The following is a 15,960-nucleotide window of genomic DNA, read 5'->3' as shown; positions in this document are numbered from 1 at the left end:
ACTTGGCCCTATATCCACAGCCCTTACCACCTCTTGGTTGAGAACTTTAAGGAAACTGGCAGAGGGGCTAGTCTGGGAAAAGAAAAAGGGATGGCCCCCCCCCCCCCCCCCCCCCCCACACCACCACACACATCCAGGTGCAAAACGCAGTTGAGAAGGGACAATGGGCAAGTGGGACACAATGCCCCCACCCCGTGGCAGCCTCTACGTACCACGTGGTGTACTGTGCTTACTGGAGGTCCCAGGGAGCAGGGCCAGGAGCAGGAGCGCAGTGCCCACCATGGCGGCCTGTTCAGGTTCGAGTGCTCCAGACCGGCAGCAGGCACCTGGCTGGGCTGTACCCAGCCCTCTAGGTGTGGGCAGGTAGCCCTGGCCTTGGTGAGGCTGCCACCCTGGGAAGCAGGGAGCGGGGGTGGAGGATGGAGGGGCTGACATCTGAGCACATGCTCAAGGTCAGCCATGGATAAGGGCTTTCTTGATTTACTGAAATTTCTAGAAGGGGGCCCCTCACAAAGCTGCCTGATGCCTTTGGTCGCTCCAAACACCTCCCACCCAGCTCCTGGCCCGGCTAGTTTCCCATGAAATGAATGTTGTCCTTAACCACACTAAAAGCCCTCCTCCCAGGCCCTTCCCATATCTCTGTACTCTACCAGGCTTAGGACACCAGACTCGGAAGAAAAGGGAAGGGTTTTATTCTCAAGCGTCTAAGGATTTACAAACAAGGGTATTTTGTTTTAAAAAGGGAAGAGGGCAACACTGGTGGCCTGAGGAGGAGGGTGGGACCAGGCCACTCCAGGTCCCTACCTGCCCGAGACCCACTCTGCCTGGGCCTGAGGGATGGCTGGTGACAGAGGGAAGGACTTGGGAGAAGGTGGGGAAGTGGGAGACTCCTCCAGACTCCCACTTAACATTAGAGGGCAGTAGACAAAGACAACACAGACAGACAACACAAAGAAAATAAAGTTAAATAAAAATAAAACCATCAGGCCCACTCTTGGGCCTGTGCTGGCCCTGGGACCAGCCATGTGACCTAAGTACACACAAAGGCTAGCCATGCTGCAGCCAGCCTCAGAACGGTAAGGGTGGGGCCGGGCTTGCTACTCTCCCCCTACTTCATTCCGCCTCCCCAACACAGGAGATAAGGAGAGAGGGTGCCCTGCCTGGACATAGAAGATGACTTCTATTACGATTTAAGCATGCGGCATTGTGAGAATAGGATGAAGAGGCGTCAACAGGACTGTTAAGAGCCACAGTGTCACCTAAGCCTACGTATGGTTGCATCAGCTACTTCCAGCAAGGTTTCTCAACTTTGGTGCTGGGGTTTGTGGTTGTAAATTTTTTTGTTTTGTTATATTGTTCTCTTGTCCACTTGAACTGCATGCATCACCAACAAAAAGGAAACATACCCCACTCTGTCCTCGAAACTGCAGGACCATGGGACAGACACCTGGCCCAGTCCAGGCCACAGGTTGGGTTGGAGCTGGTCACCTCTAGGTGAGCTAAATCATGCTCAGGGGCATGTTGGGAGTAAGTCACTTCACATACCAATACCCTGGCCTCCCCTGCATTCAAGCCTGTCCGTCTCGTCCCTGATTCACATGCTCGGACCTCCACATCTACTCCCTTCACTCTTATCCCTGACTTCTCGGGACTCCTCCTGCCCCTTGGCAGGATTCCCTGTCACTGATTCCCAACAGTTCCCTCCCTGCTACCTGCTACTCTCTACTGCATCCCTCATACACCTTCCCTGAAGGCCATCTGTGTGGCTGAGGCCCCCTGGTCTCCCTCTGTGCCACCTGAGCTCTTCTACTCAACCCCAAACTGTCAGCAGATCCCAGTCCCATGTGAGGGTCCCCCATGGAGCCTGGCCTCTCCTAGGCCAGAAATGACAAGGAGCAGCAAGCAGTCCAACCCCCAATGCCTGAGGCAATGGAGGAGAGGGGGCCACCACAAGCAGCTAAACATTACTTTGGTAAAAGTTTCTGAAGGTACTGACCCCATGAGAACNCCCCCCCCCCACAAACATACCCCCACCAAGTACAATAAAATACAATAAACTCCAAAAGGACCCCCTGAGATCAAAGAGAGACAGACAGACACAGAGACAGCAACCATTTGGCTGCAGTCACAATGCCCACAAAGCCATCCTGGGACAAAGACTTAAGGAAGCCTAGGTGAACCTTGGGCTTCCTTCCACTGAGGGTAGAGTGGCAGGGCCCAGGCTTCAGAGGCTGGGAGAGAGGCAGAGGCTAGGAGGGAGACAGGGAAACCAGAAAGGGACAGTGGTAGAGAGGGAGGGGACAGAAGGAAAGACGTAGAGCAAGCATGTGTGCGAGAGAAGGTGGAGGGGACAGACACTGGGAGTTTGGGGGGATGGGGACAAGGGGCTTTCTCTCTGCCCCTGGGGGTTACCCCAGCCCAGAGGTTATGATTGAATAAATAGCGAGTCTGCTCATGGCCTGCTGTCTTCCGTTCACAGTGTCTGTCGGGGTGGGATGGGGCTCACACAGCTGGCTGACCCCAGAGTGGGAGGGATTAGGAACCAGCATGCCCTTTTGTCCACAGCTGGTAGGCAGGGAGTCAGAGCTGGATGGGAACCCCCTACTTTCTGTCCTCAGTCCTTGGCAGTCGTCCAGGTCCCAGGTCCCCTGATGGGCAGCTGGGTTGGCCAGGTGGGGGGGGGCCGGTGGCCATGGCCCAGGGCCCCTGTGGGGCTGGCCGCTGCCATGAGGCTACCTGAAGAAGGGCAGATGGTGCTGACTCAGGACTCCACTAGTCCTTGGGGACTCGGTCTTCGCCATGACGTCCTTAAACCAGGACGCGACATCTACCTCGAGTATCTCATAGTGCTTGATGAAGCTGTGTTCCTGTAGGCCCAAGAGTTGGCTTAGGATGAGGAGTCAGTCCTCCTGGTCTTGCAACTGAGACCAGGAGGACTTCACACGTGGTGAGGGTTGGGGGATAGTACTCACAAGTAGCTTATTATACTTTGGTCTCTTCCTGTGATCTTTAGTAAGGCTGGACGAAGAGCAGGGAGAAAAGAGAAATGAGAGTCAGGGAAATGAAGCCCGACTGTGCCTGGATGTGCATCTATGCTCAGGCCCTCCCTCTCCAGTGAGCCAGAAGCAGCTGCTCACAGCCAGGCTCCACCAGGCTGGGGATCCACAAACTCTCCTGGCTCAATATAGTATTAGGTAAAGACCCACTGGGGAGCTGGAACCACGCACAATGTGAGGGTCACATCAGAGAAAATTAAGACTCAAGTGTGATTTTCCTACACAACCTCCATTGCAAAGCCATGCCAGACACCCACAGGGCCAGTGGTTCCCCATAGGCCAGGTCCAAACAAACCCAAAAAGTGACTCCCAGAGCTCCAGCTTTAACTCCTGTCTACAGCCACAAGCCATGGGTGTACCTGCAGCTGTGCCCATCTCATCCCGTCCCCTTTTCCCAGCCTCCACCCTCCCCAGTAGCATGAGGACACCTGACATTCCAGAACATCCCAGAGTAGAAAGGTAGGAGCCAAGACAGGAAGCATGGGAGTGCTCACCAGTCTTTGACAAATGACTGGAAGTCCCCTGAGAAGCCCATGTGACCAGGCAGGAGTGGGGGCTCTTCCTGTAGGACTTTGGTGAGGACCTCAAAGTCTGTCTTGCAGTTCTTATAGGGGAACTGTCCTGTTGCCAGCTCCACCTGGGAGGGTGACAGGCATTGCTGGAACAGCAGGTAAGAGATCCCTGCCTTCCCACCAAGCCCTGGAACAGCAGCCCCAACTAACCAGTGAGATGCCCAGGCTCCACACATCAGCTCGGATGTCATAGTCAGGCTTGGTGGGATCTGGAGGGTCGATGCGCTCCGGCTGCCGGGTGGGAGAGAAGGAGGATATACCCTGAAGGTAGGGCCAGCCCACCCAGTCCCCTGGTCAGACCCAGCAGGGCCCCACTCACAGCCATATAGGCAGCACAGCCAGCACTCCGTGTTTTGGCTTTGGAGTCAACAAGGCGGCCGCTGATGCCAAAGTCACAGAGCTTGATCTGGCCCCGCTCATCTAGCAGGATGTTGGAGGGTTTGACATCGCGATGGATGACGCCATGCTTCTCCTTCAGATAGTATAGTGCTTTCACAATCTGTAGGACACACACATTTGGGCACCTGTCATGGAAGACAGAACCCAGGGACACCCACCTAGCCATACAAGCCCAGATTTAGCAGCTCACCGCCACAGTCATCTTGCCCAGGATTCGCTCTGGAATGGGGCCCTGCATTCGTTTCTTCAGCTTCTCTGCACATGTGCCCATGAGCTCCATGGCAATAAAGACGTCTGTCTGTAGAAAGAGGGTGGTACCCGGGGCTTGGAGCAGCCATGCTTTCTTCCCCACCCTAGCCACACTATGGTACTTGGAGACATGTAGGACCTTATAGGGGCAGAGGGTGACCTGAGACTTTCCCAGATGGGGCTTGGTCTCTCAGGCAGGGTGCTCACGTTGGTGATGAAGGTGCCAAAGCACTGAACAATGTAAGGGCAGTCGTGGCTCTTGAGTACTACATCCAGGTCCATCAAGATGCGCTTATTCTCTTCCTTGTTCCCCGAGCGCCGCATTTGCTGCAAGGAGGGACAGCCAAGGGGCGAGCTTCAAGTATTGAGCAGGCTGCAAGGTCACAAGGTGCATCCTGGCACTGGGGTGTGGAAGGCTTACCTTAACAGCAATGATGTGGCCTGTCTTCCGGAACCGCATCTTCCACACCTGACCACAGGTACCACTGCCCATCTCCCCCAGGTTCTCCAAGTCATTGATCTCTGCCTGATAACGCTGGGAGAAGAGCAAGACAGCTGGAGGGTCCTCAGGGCCTCTGCTCTGTCACCCACCACCTCCAGGTTGCCTGGGTCCTGCCTGACACAGCCCCCAGGGTGCCGAGCTATGGGGAGGTAGTACCTGGCCCCCGATAGTCAGGTACCCTGTCTGCTTCATGATCTCCTGCAGCTTCTGATCAATCTCGATGCTGATGGGACAGAAAATGGAAGATGGTAAGGAGGGCCCCCACAAACATCCCTCGCCTCCCTCGGACCAGCAGGAGGGCCCAATGCTGGCCCTGCTCCAGCAGCTTACCTCTCCATACTGCGCGGTGTGAACAAGGTTGATGGGAGCCCCAGCATGTGGCGGGGCCGGGTGGGGGGTGTAGGGTGCTGTGGGGAGCTCTCTGAGGATGGTGAGCGGCTGCCCCCATCGTTGGCCAGTGGGAGTTGCAGGGCTGGGGAATTAAAAACCAGGGGCATGAAAGGAGTTAGCATCTAGCTGGCCACCAAGGACTCGGTGTTCTCATCTTCTCCTTCCTGGTATCCCTTCGGCCAAGCTGGAACAGTCCCCTGCTCTGCTGGCTAGGGCCTTCTTCCCCACCCCCTGGGGCATCTTCAGAGTACTTCCTCCTGCCCCTCTGACCTGAAAGGAGATGGGGTGGCCTGGTGGGAGAGGGGTAGTCCCACAGGCTGAGGGCTTATCCTCAAGCACATAGTGCAGAGAAGTGAGGGGTCTGCCAGGGAGCTTCCCTGGCACAGCTCTCTGTTCCCTCCCCAGTGCCAGGAAGCAGGCCCAGGGCCTCAGTGCTCACATAGGGAATATGTGAGGACAGAATGCCCATCAAGAACCTGGCCTGGCCACCAACACTACACTGTGGATGACAAGAGCCAAGAGCTATGGAACTCTGGTTTCAGGCTGTCTTGCCCTAGATTACACTCCTAGGCCAGGGAGGGCCACCTTCTGTCCAGCTGTCTCATCTGTGCATCTCCCAGCCAGGCCTGCAGAGCTGGGGTCAAGGGATCGGGAACAGAACCCCAAGGTAAGCTTGAGTTCTTGTGAAGAGAGATCGATGGTGATCTAATTGGCAAAGCTCTTCCAGGGGCTAGCTGGGCTGGCCAGGGGGAAAACGCTGGGCCAGGGAGGGGAGCTTGGTACTTCCCAATGGCCTGCATGCGGACAGCTCGGGCATGCTACAGGCAGATAGCAGGCAGGCAGCAGGCACCCCAGGACGGGCGGGCAGTGTTAGGGTGAGGGATGACAGGAGAAAGACAGACAGGAGGAGCCAAGACTTGAGACCCAGCTGCCCAGAGGAGGTGCTGCAGAGACAGCCAGAGAGGATATAAGACATGAGGAGGACATTCCTTGAAGAGCTAGGGGGTTTCTCTGGCCTAGAGGCAGGGGCCGTGAGCCCCCTTGTAGCATGGAAGCATCTGCTCTCCATGAAACTCTCATACTTCAAGGGCCCCAAGGCCCTGGAGGCTAGCTCAGCTCAGGACAGCAACAAGCACCCTTCAAGCATCGCTTCGCAGAAGGCCTGGAGCCTGCCACTTTCTAACACACCTCTCCACCCTTATCTTTACTACCACCTCTTCCCACAGTCCCTCTAATGGCTTTTAGTAACGGGCCCAGCAATTAATGGTCAGAGACAAATGGGCTTTTACTGTTGATATCCAGGTCTTTTCTAGTTCTGGTAGTTGGGGCCCAACTGTATCCAGACTCGCTAGGAACTGTCCAGAGCTCACGTCCATGAGTACATGTGTGATCCTTCTTTGTGTGGCAACTTAGCTCTCTGGAGTGACCACACCTCTAACCTCTGTACTCCCTGCCAGTCCCCTGACCCACACAGACCATCAAGCCCTCTTAGGTTGCTCCAGATCCAGGGAAAAGGCTGCTGGCCTCACTCTCTGAAGCATGGATTTGATGGAAAAGGGGGAGAGAGAGAGAGACAGACAGACACACAAAAGCCCTGAGAACAGAAGTTAGAGGGTTTTAGAGCCACACAACAGGCCTAGAGAGTAGATTAAGTATAAGTCAGTGAGGGAAAACAAAGTGAGAATGAATGAATGAATGAATGAATGAATGAGAGAAAGCAAGACAGACCATGGAGACATGTACCCACTTATGGGACCCGTATGTGTGCAAGCTACCAGCCCAACATACATACACTCATGTGCAAAAAGACAAACATGTACACACAGAGCACACATACACACATCCATGTGTACACACAAGCTGGGACACACTAGCACCAATAGTGAGCTCTTCGCATTTCTATCAACACAGGTACTCTCTTACACACACAGGACATCACACACCTAGGAACTAGCACAGCTGAGCTACCTAGCATGGAGTCCTCAGGTTGGGGGAAGAGGTGGAGGGGGGGGGTCTTGTTTCCCTTAACCTCTTGGGATACTTTTGTTCAAACCCTGTATCCTCCATAGGCTTTCCCTGAGAGACCCCTCTGCAGAGACCCTACAAGACTATTCTGCTGGATCAGACATGTGCTTCGTGTCCACTAATGGACCCCATCCATCCTGCATCCTCAGCCCCACAGGATAGGAGCTTGATCTGTTTTACTTCCTGCTATGTTCCTGGTTCTGAAAGGAGACACAGTACACAAATAATGACACTCATTCACTTCATAGGTGAGACAGATTAAATAAGAGCAGCACACCTATCTCTACCTACTTTATTTACACACACACACACACACACACACACACACACACACACCATTGTGTGCCCACCTAGCAGACTCCTGCTCCTTAAGGGAGCTCATTTCATCTTCTAGGATTCCAGATTGAGCCAGAAAAGAAATGAGAAGACTGATGGACACAGACAAAGTATAGCCAGGCTCACATTTCTGTAGTTAAGGGAGAGTGAAAATGAAGACACAGAACTCTCTTTCCTTCTCTCTCTCCCTAAGTTATATACACACACAAATACACCCACACACAGCATAGGGTAGGGATGGCATTCTGCAGCTGGGGCAGCGGTTAGGTCAATGTGCAGATATGCAAGCAGCAATGATAAAAAGGCTGGTACCTGCTCGCTGGGACGGGGCAGGAGCAGGGCTTAGAGTGATCACAATAACTGGATGGGGAAAGGAAGAAAAGAGAAAAAAAAAAAAACACCACAATAAATCACAACAGAAACAACCGATTTGTCCAACAGAAAAGAAATCAAATCATAATGAAAAGGAAGGGGAGGCACAAGGCACCAAACTGCAGAGATGGGAAGAAACCAACAGAGATGGGATGATGGGAGGAAGGTGTGGAGCTGACAGAGATAGACACCTGCAGGGGGCTCCTTGGGGTCTGCCAGCCAGTAGCCTTACCAGGTCTTACTCTGCTCTAGGGACAGGCAGTTCTTAGGGCACCTAGAACCCTATTCCCAACCCTGTCTCATCCACAGGGGCTGGAGGGATGGCCCTGAAATCCAGCAGGGGCCCAACCTCTGGTCCCAGGCAGACTCAGTGAAATGCACCCTAATCTCTGGGTACCTCCAGTTCCTGGAAGAAACTCCCAGGAAGGAAACGTGGAAGACTTGGGCCAGAAGGGGTAGAGGATGGAGGGAGGGAGGGAATCCTGAATGCCTCTTCAGGAAGATGATCAAGCTGTGAAGGTCAGTCAGGCCAGGTGGCCAGGTAAACAGAATTTTCACCTACAGGAGGCTGCCTTTCCCCTTTTACCATAGTGACCCCACAGACAACTATAGTACATATACTCCAAAGATTACATCACAGCGGATATAAAGAAGACATTCTGCTGAATCAAGAGGGACAGAGGAAGGGTTGGTGAGAGGGGAGAAAAAAAGCCAGATTCTTTCTATCTGGGATACAACAAGGATGCTAACTGTGGTCATGGTGGACAAGCTGGATGTGTGCCTAGAAAGGAAGAGGAAGCACTTTTGTACAGGACCGTATGTCAGGGAGGCAGGCCCAAAGACAGTAGGGTCAGAAAGGAGGCGTGTGTCTACTCGATAGGACTAGACTGGTTACAGGTGTCTGTAGTACTAGCAATCACTTGAGCCCTGTAGACAAAGGCTGCCAGGCTGAGAGATGGCTATGTATTTCCTGAGGGCTAGACAGCAATAGTGAAAAGTAGCTGGTCATAGAGATATGAGGTGCCCCTGTATGTAGGAGGCAGTGAGCTGGGTCCAGTGACAAGGTCCTTCCAAGCTTAGAAGGAGCCATCTGATATGACCAAAGAAGTCAAATGGAAGAAGCCTCCAATCAAAACGGATGTAGATGAGGACTTAGTGACCTACATGGGCAGATGGACATGCACGTGTGTGGACTGTCTGATAGGGGAGGGGACCTCTTGACAGTCACTGAAACGGCAGGTGTGGAACCACTGAATCAGAAGAGAGATAACTGTTTGCAGAGTTGAAAGACTTGGCTGTAGTCACAGCGGCGTAGCTTCGGGTCTGAAAGCCTGCGAGGTGCAGGTGACAAGGCTCCAGAAGCCGACCACAGGGTGAGGGACTAAGCTCTCAGGTACCAACGGTGTGAACTTCGGGACCGCGGTACGTGTGCGGAGAGAGTCGCCCTGGAGACTGCCCACCCGACTTCCAGGTCACCGTGACCCTCTCCCTGCAAGCCGACAGCACAGAGAGTGGAGGGGAGGAGAGCTAGCGCCCCGGAAGCGGGGGCAGGATCTGCCCGGTGGGCGGGGCCTCCCAGTGCGCGCCCCGCCCGCCCGCCCCTCCCCCACGCGGCCGTGCTTACTGGGCCTGGGCCGCTGTGGGCTGATATCCAAGTTGAGGTCGATCCTCCTGCGGGCCTCACGGTTCTCCTGCTTCAGCTTGGCTTCCAGGCGGGACAGCTTCTGCTCCAGGGAGGACGCCGCCATCTTCCCCGCCGCCGCTGCCGCCGCTCACCGCCAGGCCACCCGTCAGTCCGGGGTAGACAAACACCGCACTGCGCCTGCGCTCGGATGACCCCGCCGAGCCGCCGTCCTGCCTAGACCACCCCAGCGCGTGCCCGCCCTGCCTCGCGTGCATAACGCCGCGCGTGCGCACTGGGTCCCAGTAAGACGCTGATGCCACCTAGAGCCCGAGGCGGGCTTCATGCATTGTCATGGCCTACCGCTGCCTTCCGCAGTGCGCATGCGTGAAGTTTCAGGCGCTAGGCGCTGTTAGAAATCACTTAAAAAGAAAAAAAAAAGAAAAAAAGAGAGAAAGCGAAGTCCGGTCAACCGCACGCCTGCGTGCAAAAGCGGGAGACCGGCCAGGCTCGCGCCTTTACTGCTTATGCTTACGGCTGTTCCCAGATTATTCACTTCGTGTGCATCTCTGGGGCGCTCTGGTGCCCGCGCCCTCATGGAACAACCTTCCTCATCTAGGACGGTCTTTCATGAGGACCTGTTATGCTTAATTGCGGCCTGAACTCTCGCTGTTAGCATGGAGCCGCCTCCTCACCGTAATTAGGTGCCCGTGGTAATCCCTTTCCATTTCAGCCAGTCCCAGCACAGTGAGAGTAGATCAAGGCCCGACAAGTGGAGAGGGAATCCAGAGTCCGTGATTCCTGAGCTTGGTGTCAGAATCAAGGTTAAGGCCAGACTTTCTGCCCCATCCCCATCCCCATCCTTTTGCCCGGAGAATCCGGACTTGAAACCAATGTTATCTGAAGACAGTCCCTAGGGTTAGATGCCTCTGCCCTGCTAGCCCCATCCCCACCCTGCATTGTTTAAGTCCTTCCAAGAGTGCTAGGATAAAGTTTGTGTGTAAATTCGGGTCGTAGGTTTGCCTTGTGCAGGGACATTCAGCAAGAGACCAAACCCAGGAGGTCAGGATGCCCACAATTCTGGAAGCAACAGTGAACACTTTGGGATGGGCCTTGGCCTTTAAAGGCTTCTTAGAACGCCTTTGGTAATGACCTATGGGTGGAGCAGAGAGAAGCTTAGAGTTAAAAGGATAAAAGAGGAGAGGAAAATTGGATTTGTTTTGTTTTCGCAACAAGGTTGCTCTGTGTAGTTCTAGCTGCCCTGTAACTCTGTAGACCCGGCTGGCCTGGAACTCCCACCTGCCTCTGGCCTCTGGAGTGTTGGGACTGAAGATATGCATCACCACCATCCAACTGTTTTAGAGGGTGGGGTGAGGTAGATTCTTTAGGAAAAAAAAAACTAGGCAGAAAACTCTACCCAATTTCTCTTGATTCTACTTCACCTCGTTGAAGTAACTTGGATATCCTTCCTCCCAGGACAGACAGCCTGATTTGATAGACGGGTGTCATCATTTGGCCCCAGTTATAGGAAGCTTAGACAATCATACTGTACAAGGAGGTGGAAATTACAGTTCTCGTTTATTAAGCACCCAGTGTTATATGCTCCCTTGCACAGGAAACATTCAAAAGAAAATGCCTGAATGAACTGGGGAAAAAGGTAGCCTCCGCCAGCATTGGACTCAGGCTCTAGTGGGAATGTGGGACAGGAGACTTGGCTTACAGTTTGTTCTTTATGTTCCATGAGCATTTTCCTGAGGAAACAGTGCTTAACTTGATGGGACTCTCTAAGGCTCTAGAAAAGGGGCTCCATAATCTGACATTTCAGTATTCCATTCTTCGTTGTTTTGAGATGAGCTATGCTCTGCTCCCAGGCTACCTCCAACCTTTCCATCCTCCTCCCTCCGCCTCCAGAGTACTATACAGGCATCTCTGCATTTCATAGGTTCCATACTCCTAGATTATGAAATGCTGAGGACGGGACCCAGGGCTTCCTGCATGTCAAGCAAGCACTCTCACAACTGAGCTTCAGTGCCAGCCCAGTCTTTATGTCGATGTTTCCATTATGTGGTCTCAGGACCACCTGAATCAGAGTTACCTGGCATTCTTACTCAGTAGCAGATTCCTGGCCCCACCCAAATTTTTATTTATTTATTTATTTATTTTGATTTTTCGAGACAGGGTTTCTCTGTGTAGCCCTGGCTGTCCTGGAACTCAATCTGTAGACCAGGCTGGCCTCAAACTCAGAAATCTGCCTGCCTCTGCCTCCTGAGTGCTGGAATTAAAGGCATGTGCCACCACGCCCGGCTACCCATTCAAATTCTGAGTCAGTATAATTTCAGGGGTGGGGTGGGAAGCATGTAAGGGTTTTGTTTTCTTCCGGGCCTCTCAGCTGAATTTATTACATAGCTAAATGTGAGAGCCATTGTTCTAAGTACCCATCCCTGTCACAAAGTGCTTATAAAATCAGGACTTGGCATGAAAGTTGGGATATGGAACTTTGGAACTGGACCCTGTATCCTCTCCTTAGGAGAGAACCCTAAGTATATGCTGATCCTTGTTGGGAAAGGTTGGAAATCCCACTCCCAAATAGGAAACTAATTAAGCCAGAATGTTCAGAGGAAGGAAAAGCCAGCCAGCCAAAGACACAGGTGTGGTTTTGGTTGAAGAACCTAAGACTGGTTAATCCTTCCCTAAGGGGTTACACCTCAAATCTACCACCTCCTGTTTCTCCTCCAGAAAAACCAGTCCCAGGATCTTGTCTGAGCTGCACAAAACCGACATGTCCTGCCTTCCTTCCACTCCTGTTGGACCTGTCTCCCTTGGAATACAATGTTGGGGCAGAAACATGTAAAGGCCTCTGTGTCAGCCTGCCCCTTCCCCCACCAGGCTTCATTCCTCCTCCATCTTCTCCCGCACCTCTGCAGGCAGTCCCTCATAAAGGGTGTCCTCCACCAGCAGCCCCGACTTCTTCAGCCCCTTGCAGTCACCAAGTTCTTCTGGCAGTGTCTCCAACCTGTTACCCTTGAGCTCCAGACGGCTGAGGGCCTGGAGGGCAGCCACGTCAGGTGAGAGCTGAGTTAGGTGGTTGTAGCCCAAGAGTAACGTCCGCAGCTTGTGACAGAAGAACAACTCATCGGGCAGGCTCTCGAGTGCATTGTAGGAGAGGGCTAGATGCTGGAGGCTCTGGAGAAGGCCCAACTCAGGCGGCAGGGAACGAAGCCCGTTGTGGGATAAATCCAGCAGGCGGAGGCCAAAGCACTGGCCAAGCTGGGTGGGCAGGGTCTCCAGCTTGTTGTGACTGAGGTAGAGCTGCTCCAGGCCCCGGAGCTTTCTCACATGCTCAGGCACATAGGCAATCTGGTTGTGCCACAGCCTGAGAGTGACCAGCTTCCGACAGTGCTGGAAGCTGAGGATCTCCTCGATAGACCGAAGGTGGTTGTCTTTAAGGTCAAGTTCCTGCAGGGCCCCCAGGCTGAAGACTGCATGGGGGATACGTTCCAGCCCACAGGCCACCAGCTCCAGCTCCCGTAACACTGCCAGCTTCTTGAGGCTGTTTAGGGCAAGCAAACGAGCCCCATCATTGTGCAAGCTGAGTCGCTGAAGGTGCCCAGCCACATCAGTCACACTGGCTGGCACCTTTCCTGCATTGCTACGTAGAGACAGTACCTTGAGCTGTTTAAGCTCCCGGAGGCTCTCCAGGGTGGCACCCCGAGCCATTTCTGGGGGAAAGAGTCCTTCCAGGTGCAGTTCTTCTAAGCCTCGAAGCCCAAACACCCAGAGGGGTACCTCTCGGAGCTCCTCGAATTTAACATAGATCACCTTCAGGCGATCTCGCAGGAAGATCTGTGAGGAGAAGGGCAGCCTGGCTGGCGAGTGAAGCAAGCTGAGCTCCTGAAGGTTCACGAGCTGGGAGAGCCCAGGGGGAAACGAGATGTCACAGATGGCCTCCAGCCTGAGCGCCTCCACCTCGCTGAGCTCAAAGACGGTGTCAGGTAGTCCAGGGAGCATGCAGAGGCTCAGTTCCAGCCGGCCACGCATGTTACGCTGCAGCTTCTGCCTCAGCTTCTCAGGTGTCCACTCATGGTTGAGGTTGAGTTGCTTAAGGCGGCTCTCACTGACTTCAGAGAGGAAGACTGCAAAGCGTTTGGAATAGAGGGAGTCGTACTGGTCAATGAGGTGGAGCATGAAGGCAAAGTCATTCTTAACATCCGGGATATCGTTCATACCTGTCTCCTCACGCACAGAGCGGAAGGAGTACTCTTTTAGGGGCCTATGGAAGAGCCAGTAGAGTGTATACAGGCAGGTGATGCCATAGACACACACAAAGGATATATAGCAGAAGGCCAGCTTAGAAAAGAGGTGGGCCTTGGTGTGGTTGCAGCAGAAACTGGCATACCCCGTGATCTCTGATGTCTCCACCCTACAGGCCACCAGAAAGCTGATCTTCTCCACATAGACCAGGTTGTAAACCAGGATGGCAAAAAACTTACACACTTTGAGCACTGTCTGCCGGATGTACATGGAATAGAGGATGTCACCCTCTTCCACGTGCACTCGGAACTTTTTGACCTTCTCGAATAGGGCCTTCGCTTGCTCACCCTCCTTCTTATCCAGCAGAGTAACAACTGGAGGCTCAGACACCACCTTTTCGGGCTCAATGAGCACTTTCTCCTTCTCACCTTCACCCACCTTCCCCGACCCTGCCCCTGTGGTGGTTACCGTGGTCACCGTGGCCCGTCCAGAAGCTGGGCCCTTGTGATTTTCTCCAGACACCTCGGACAAGGCCCGAGTGGTCCATGGAGAATCAAAGCACTTGCCCAGGATGGAGATGAAGTGTTCTATTTTGGAGCTGGTACCAGGGAATTTGAACCAAAAGCTGGTACAGACCATAAAGATGAGAGTATGGATAACCACCAAGTAGGGGAAGTATTTGGCATACCAGTGGAGGGCAGTCTCATAGCAGAGCTGGTTGATAAAGCTATACTGCTGGAGGTCTAGGTTGTTTTTGAGGCCACTGAGCTCTCGGAGACCCCCCATCTGCTCAGAGATCCCTTGAGGTAAAAGCTGCTGGCATGGAGCCTCCGATATGTTCTCACGAGATTCGTGGCTAGGCAAGCAGATGATCTTGTCCTGTGTCACCTGGGGATAGGGAGAGAGTGAAAGACAGTGAGGGAACTAGGGAACTGTACGGGAGAGAAGCAGGATGAGGTGAAAGACCCTGATCCTAGACAGTTGTAAGCTGTTTGAATGTGGAAGAGCTGTTAAACTATAGCATCAATCTTAATCTGAAAAGAAGTTCTAGGGGAGGTGAGCAGGTGTGGTGGCACATACCTTTAGTCCCAGCACTTGGGAGGCAGGGCCAGGTGGGTTTCCAGCTTGGTCTACAGAGTGAGTTCTAGGACAGCCAGGGCTACACAGAGAAACCCTGTCTCAAAAAGCAGATGACAAAAAAGGAAGAAATTCTGGGGTGTTTCATTCATACTGGTACATTCACAGGCATATGAATGCAGCCAGGCTGATAGAGTGCCTGCCTAGCATGCACCAGTTCTGATTCTTTTTTTTTAATTTTCCTTAAAGGCTTATTTATTTTATGTATATGAGTACACTGTTCTGTCTTCAGACACACTCCAGAAGAGCGCATCAGATCTCATTACAGGAGGTTGTGAGCCACCTTGTGGTTACTGGGAATTGAACTCAGGACCTCTGGAAGAGTAGTCAGTGCTCTTAACCACTGAGCCATTTCTCCACTCCCCACCAGTTCTAATTCTTACCAATGCATAAACTGGGCTTCGTGGCAAATCAAAGATGGAAGCAGGGGAATGATGAGTTTAAGGTCATTCATTGACTCATAATGAGTTCAAAGCCAGCCTGGTATATAAGAGACTCTGTCTCAAAAAAGAAAAAAAAAGTATCTTTGTGTGTGTGTTGAATTATAGTTTCTCAAAAAGCAAACTAAGCCTCAAACCCTAGTTCTAGGACCTCATTTGGAAGTAGGGTGATGAGTCAGAACTGTATCCTTCCAGAAAGGGGACATTGAGGGTGGAAATGTAGCTCAGTTGATAGAGTGCTTGCCTCGCATGCGGGAATCCCTGAGTCCCATCCCCAGCACTGCATAAACTGGGTGTCTGGTGCACATATGTGACGCCACACTGGGAAGTGGATGCCAGAGGATCTGGAGTTCACCTGTTTTTTCCAATAATTTAGAAAAGTTCATCTTTCTATTTAAGAAAAAGGTCTGAAGTCGGACATGGTAGCATGCACCTTTAATTGCAGCATTCAGGAAGCAGAGTTAGGTAAATCTCTTAAGTTTGACACTAGTTTGGCCTTGAAAGTTACTTCTAGGACAGGGTTTCTCTGTGTAGCTCTGGCTATCCTGGAACTCACTCTGTAGACCAGGCTGGCCTCGAACTCAGAAATCCGCCTGCCTCTGCCTCCCGA

General features: G+C 52.9%; 3 protein-coding genes across 7 annotated transcripts in view; all 3 read right to left on the bottom strand.

Moving 5' to 3' along the window:
* Positions 1 to 584, bottom strand: part of Tgfbr3l (transforming growth factor beta receptor 3 like) — a 3,927-nt gene extending 3,343 nt beyond the window's left edge. For all 4 annotated transcript variants that reach the window (XM_029480725.1, XM_029480726.1, XM_029480724.1 and 1 more), the window contains exon 1: positions 213 to 584. In XM_029480725.1, coding sequence (XP_029336585.1) covers positions 213 to 435 — 223 coding nt within the window. In that variant the 5' untranslated portion in view covers positions 436 to 584. The remainder of the gene's footprint in view (positions 1 to 212) is intronic.
* Positions 585 to 669: 85 nt separating this feature from the next.
* Map2k7 (mitogen-activated protein kinase kinase 7) lies at positions 670 to 9,819 on the bottom strand. 2 transcript variants are annotated; one of them, XM_021169319.1, is made up of 12 exons: positions 9,526 to 9,819; positions 7,842 to 7,889; positions 5,109 to 5,250; positions 4,935 to 5,001; positions 4,698 to 4,811; positions 4,484 to 4,603; positions 4,218 to 4,325; positions 3,948 to 4,127; positions 3,779 to 3,859; positions 3,551 to 3,693; positions 2,973 to 3,018; positions 670 to 2,867 (listed from the first exon to the last, which is right to left on the bottom strand). In XM_021169319.1, exons 1-12 carry the CDS (start codon positions 9,647 to 9,649, stop codon positions 2,733 to 2,735), a joined length of 1,308 nt encoding a protein of 435 aa, XP_021024978.1. In that variant the 5' UTR covers positions 9,650 to 9,819; the 3' UTR covers positions 670 to 2,732. The 2 variants fall into 2 exon arrangements, with proteins under 2 accessions (XP_021024978.1, XP_021024979.1); XM_021169320.1 differs by lacking the exon at positions 7,842 to 7,889.
* Positions 9,820 to 11,695: 1,876 nt separating this feature from the next.
* Positions 11,696 to 15,960, bottom strand: part of Lrrc8e (leucine rich repeat containing 8 VRAC subunit E) — an 11,346-nt gene continuing 7,081 nt past the window's right edge. The window contains exon 3 of the mRNA XM_021170957.1: positions 11,696 to 14,661. Within this exon, the coding sequence (XP_021026616.1) occupies positions 12,412 to 14,661 (2,250 nt within the window). The 3' untranslated portion in view covers positions 11,696 to 12,411. The remainder of the gene's footprint in view (positions 14,662 to 15,960) is intronic.

The sequence above is a fragment of the Mus caroli genome, chromosome 8 (assembly GCF_900094665.2).
Source record: "Mus caroli chromosome 8, CAROLI_EIJ_v1.1, whole genome shotgun sequence".
Taxonomy (NCBI): domain Eukaryota; kingdom Metazoa; phylum Chordata; class Mammalia; order Rodentia; family Muridae; genus Mus; species Mus caroli.
The sequence above is the reverse complement of the archived record's forward strand: the minus strand, read 5'-3'. Positions and strand labels throughout refer to the sequence as shown.

What these genes read in the sequence shown, in the direction of transcription:
- Map2k7 (XM_021169319.1), bottom strand. Translation starts at nt 9,649, where the DNA reads ATGGCGGCGTCCTCCCTGGAGCAGAAGCTGTCCCGCCTGGAAGCCAAG. An exon ending in CCCACAGCGGCCCAGGCCCA is followed by an intron (nt 7,890 to 9,525) that starts GTAAGCACGGCC and finishes TTCCCCATCCAG; the next exon opens with TTATTGTGATCACTCTAAGC. An exon ending in TGCCCCGTCCCAGCGAGCAG is followed by an intron (nt 5,251 to 7,841) that starts GTACCAGCCTTT and finishes TTAATTCCCCAG; the next exon opens with CCCTGCAACTCCCACTGGCC.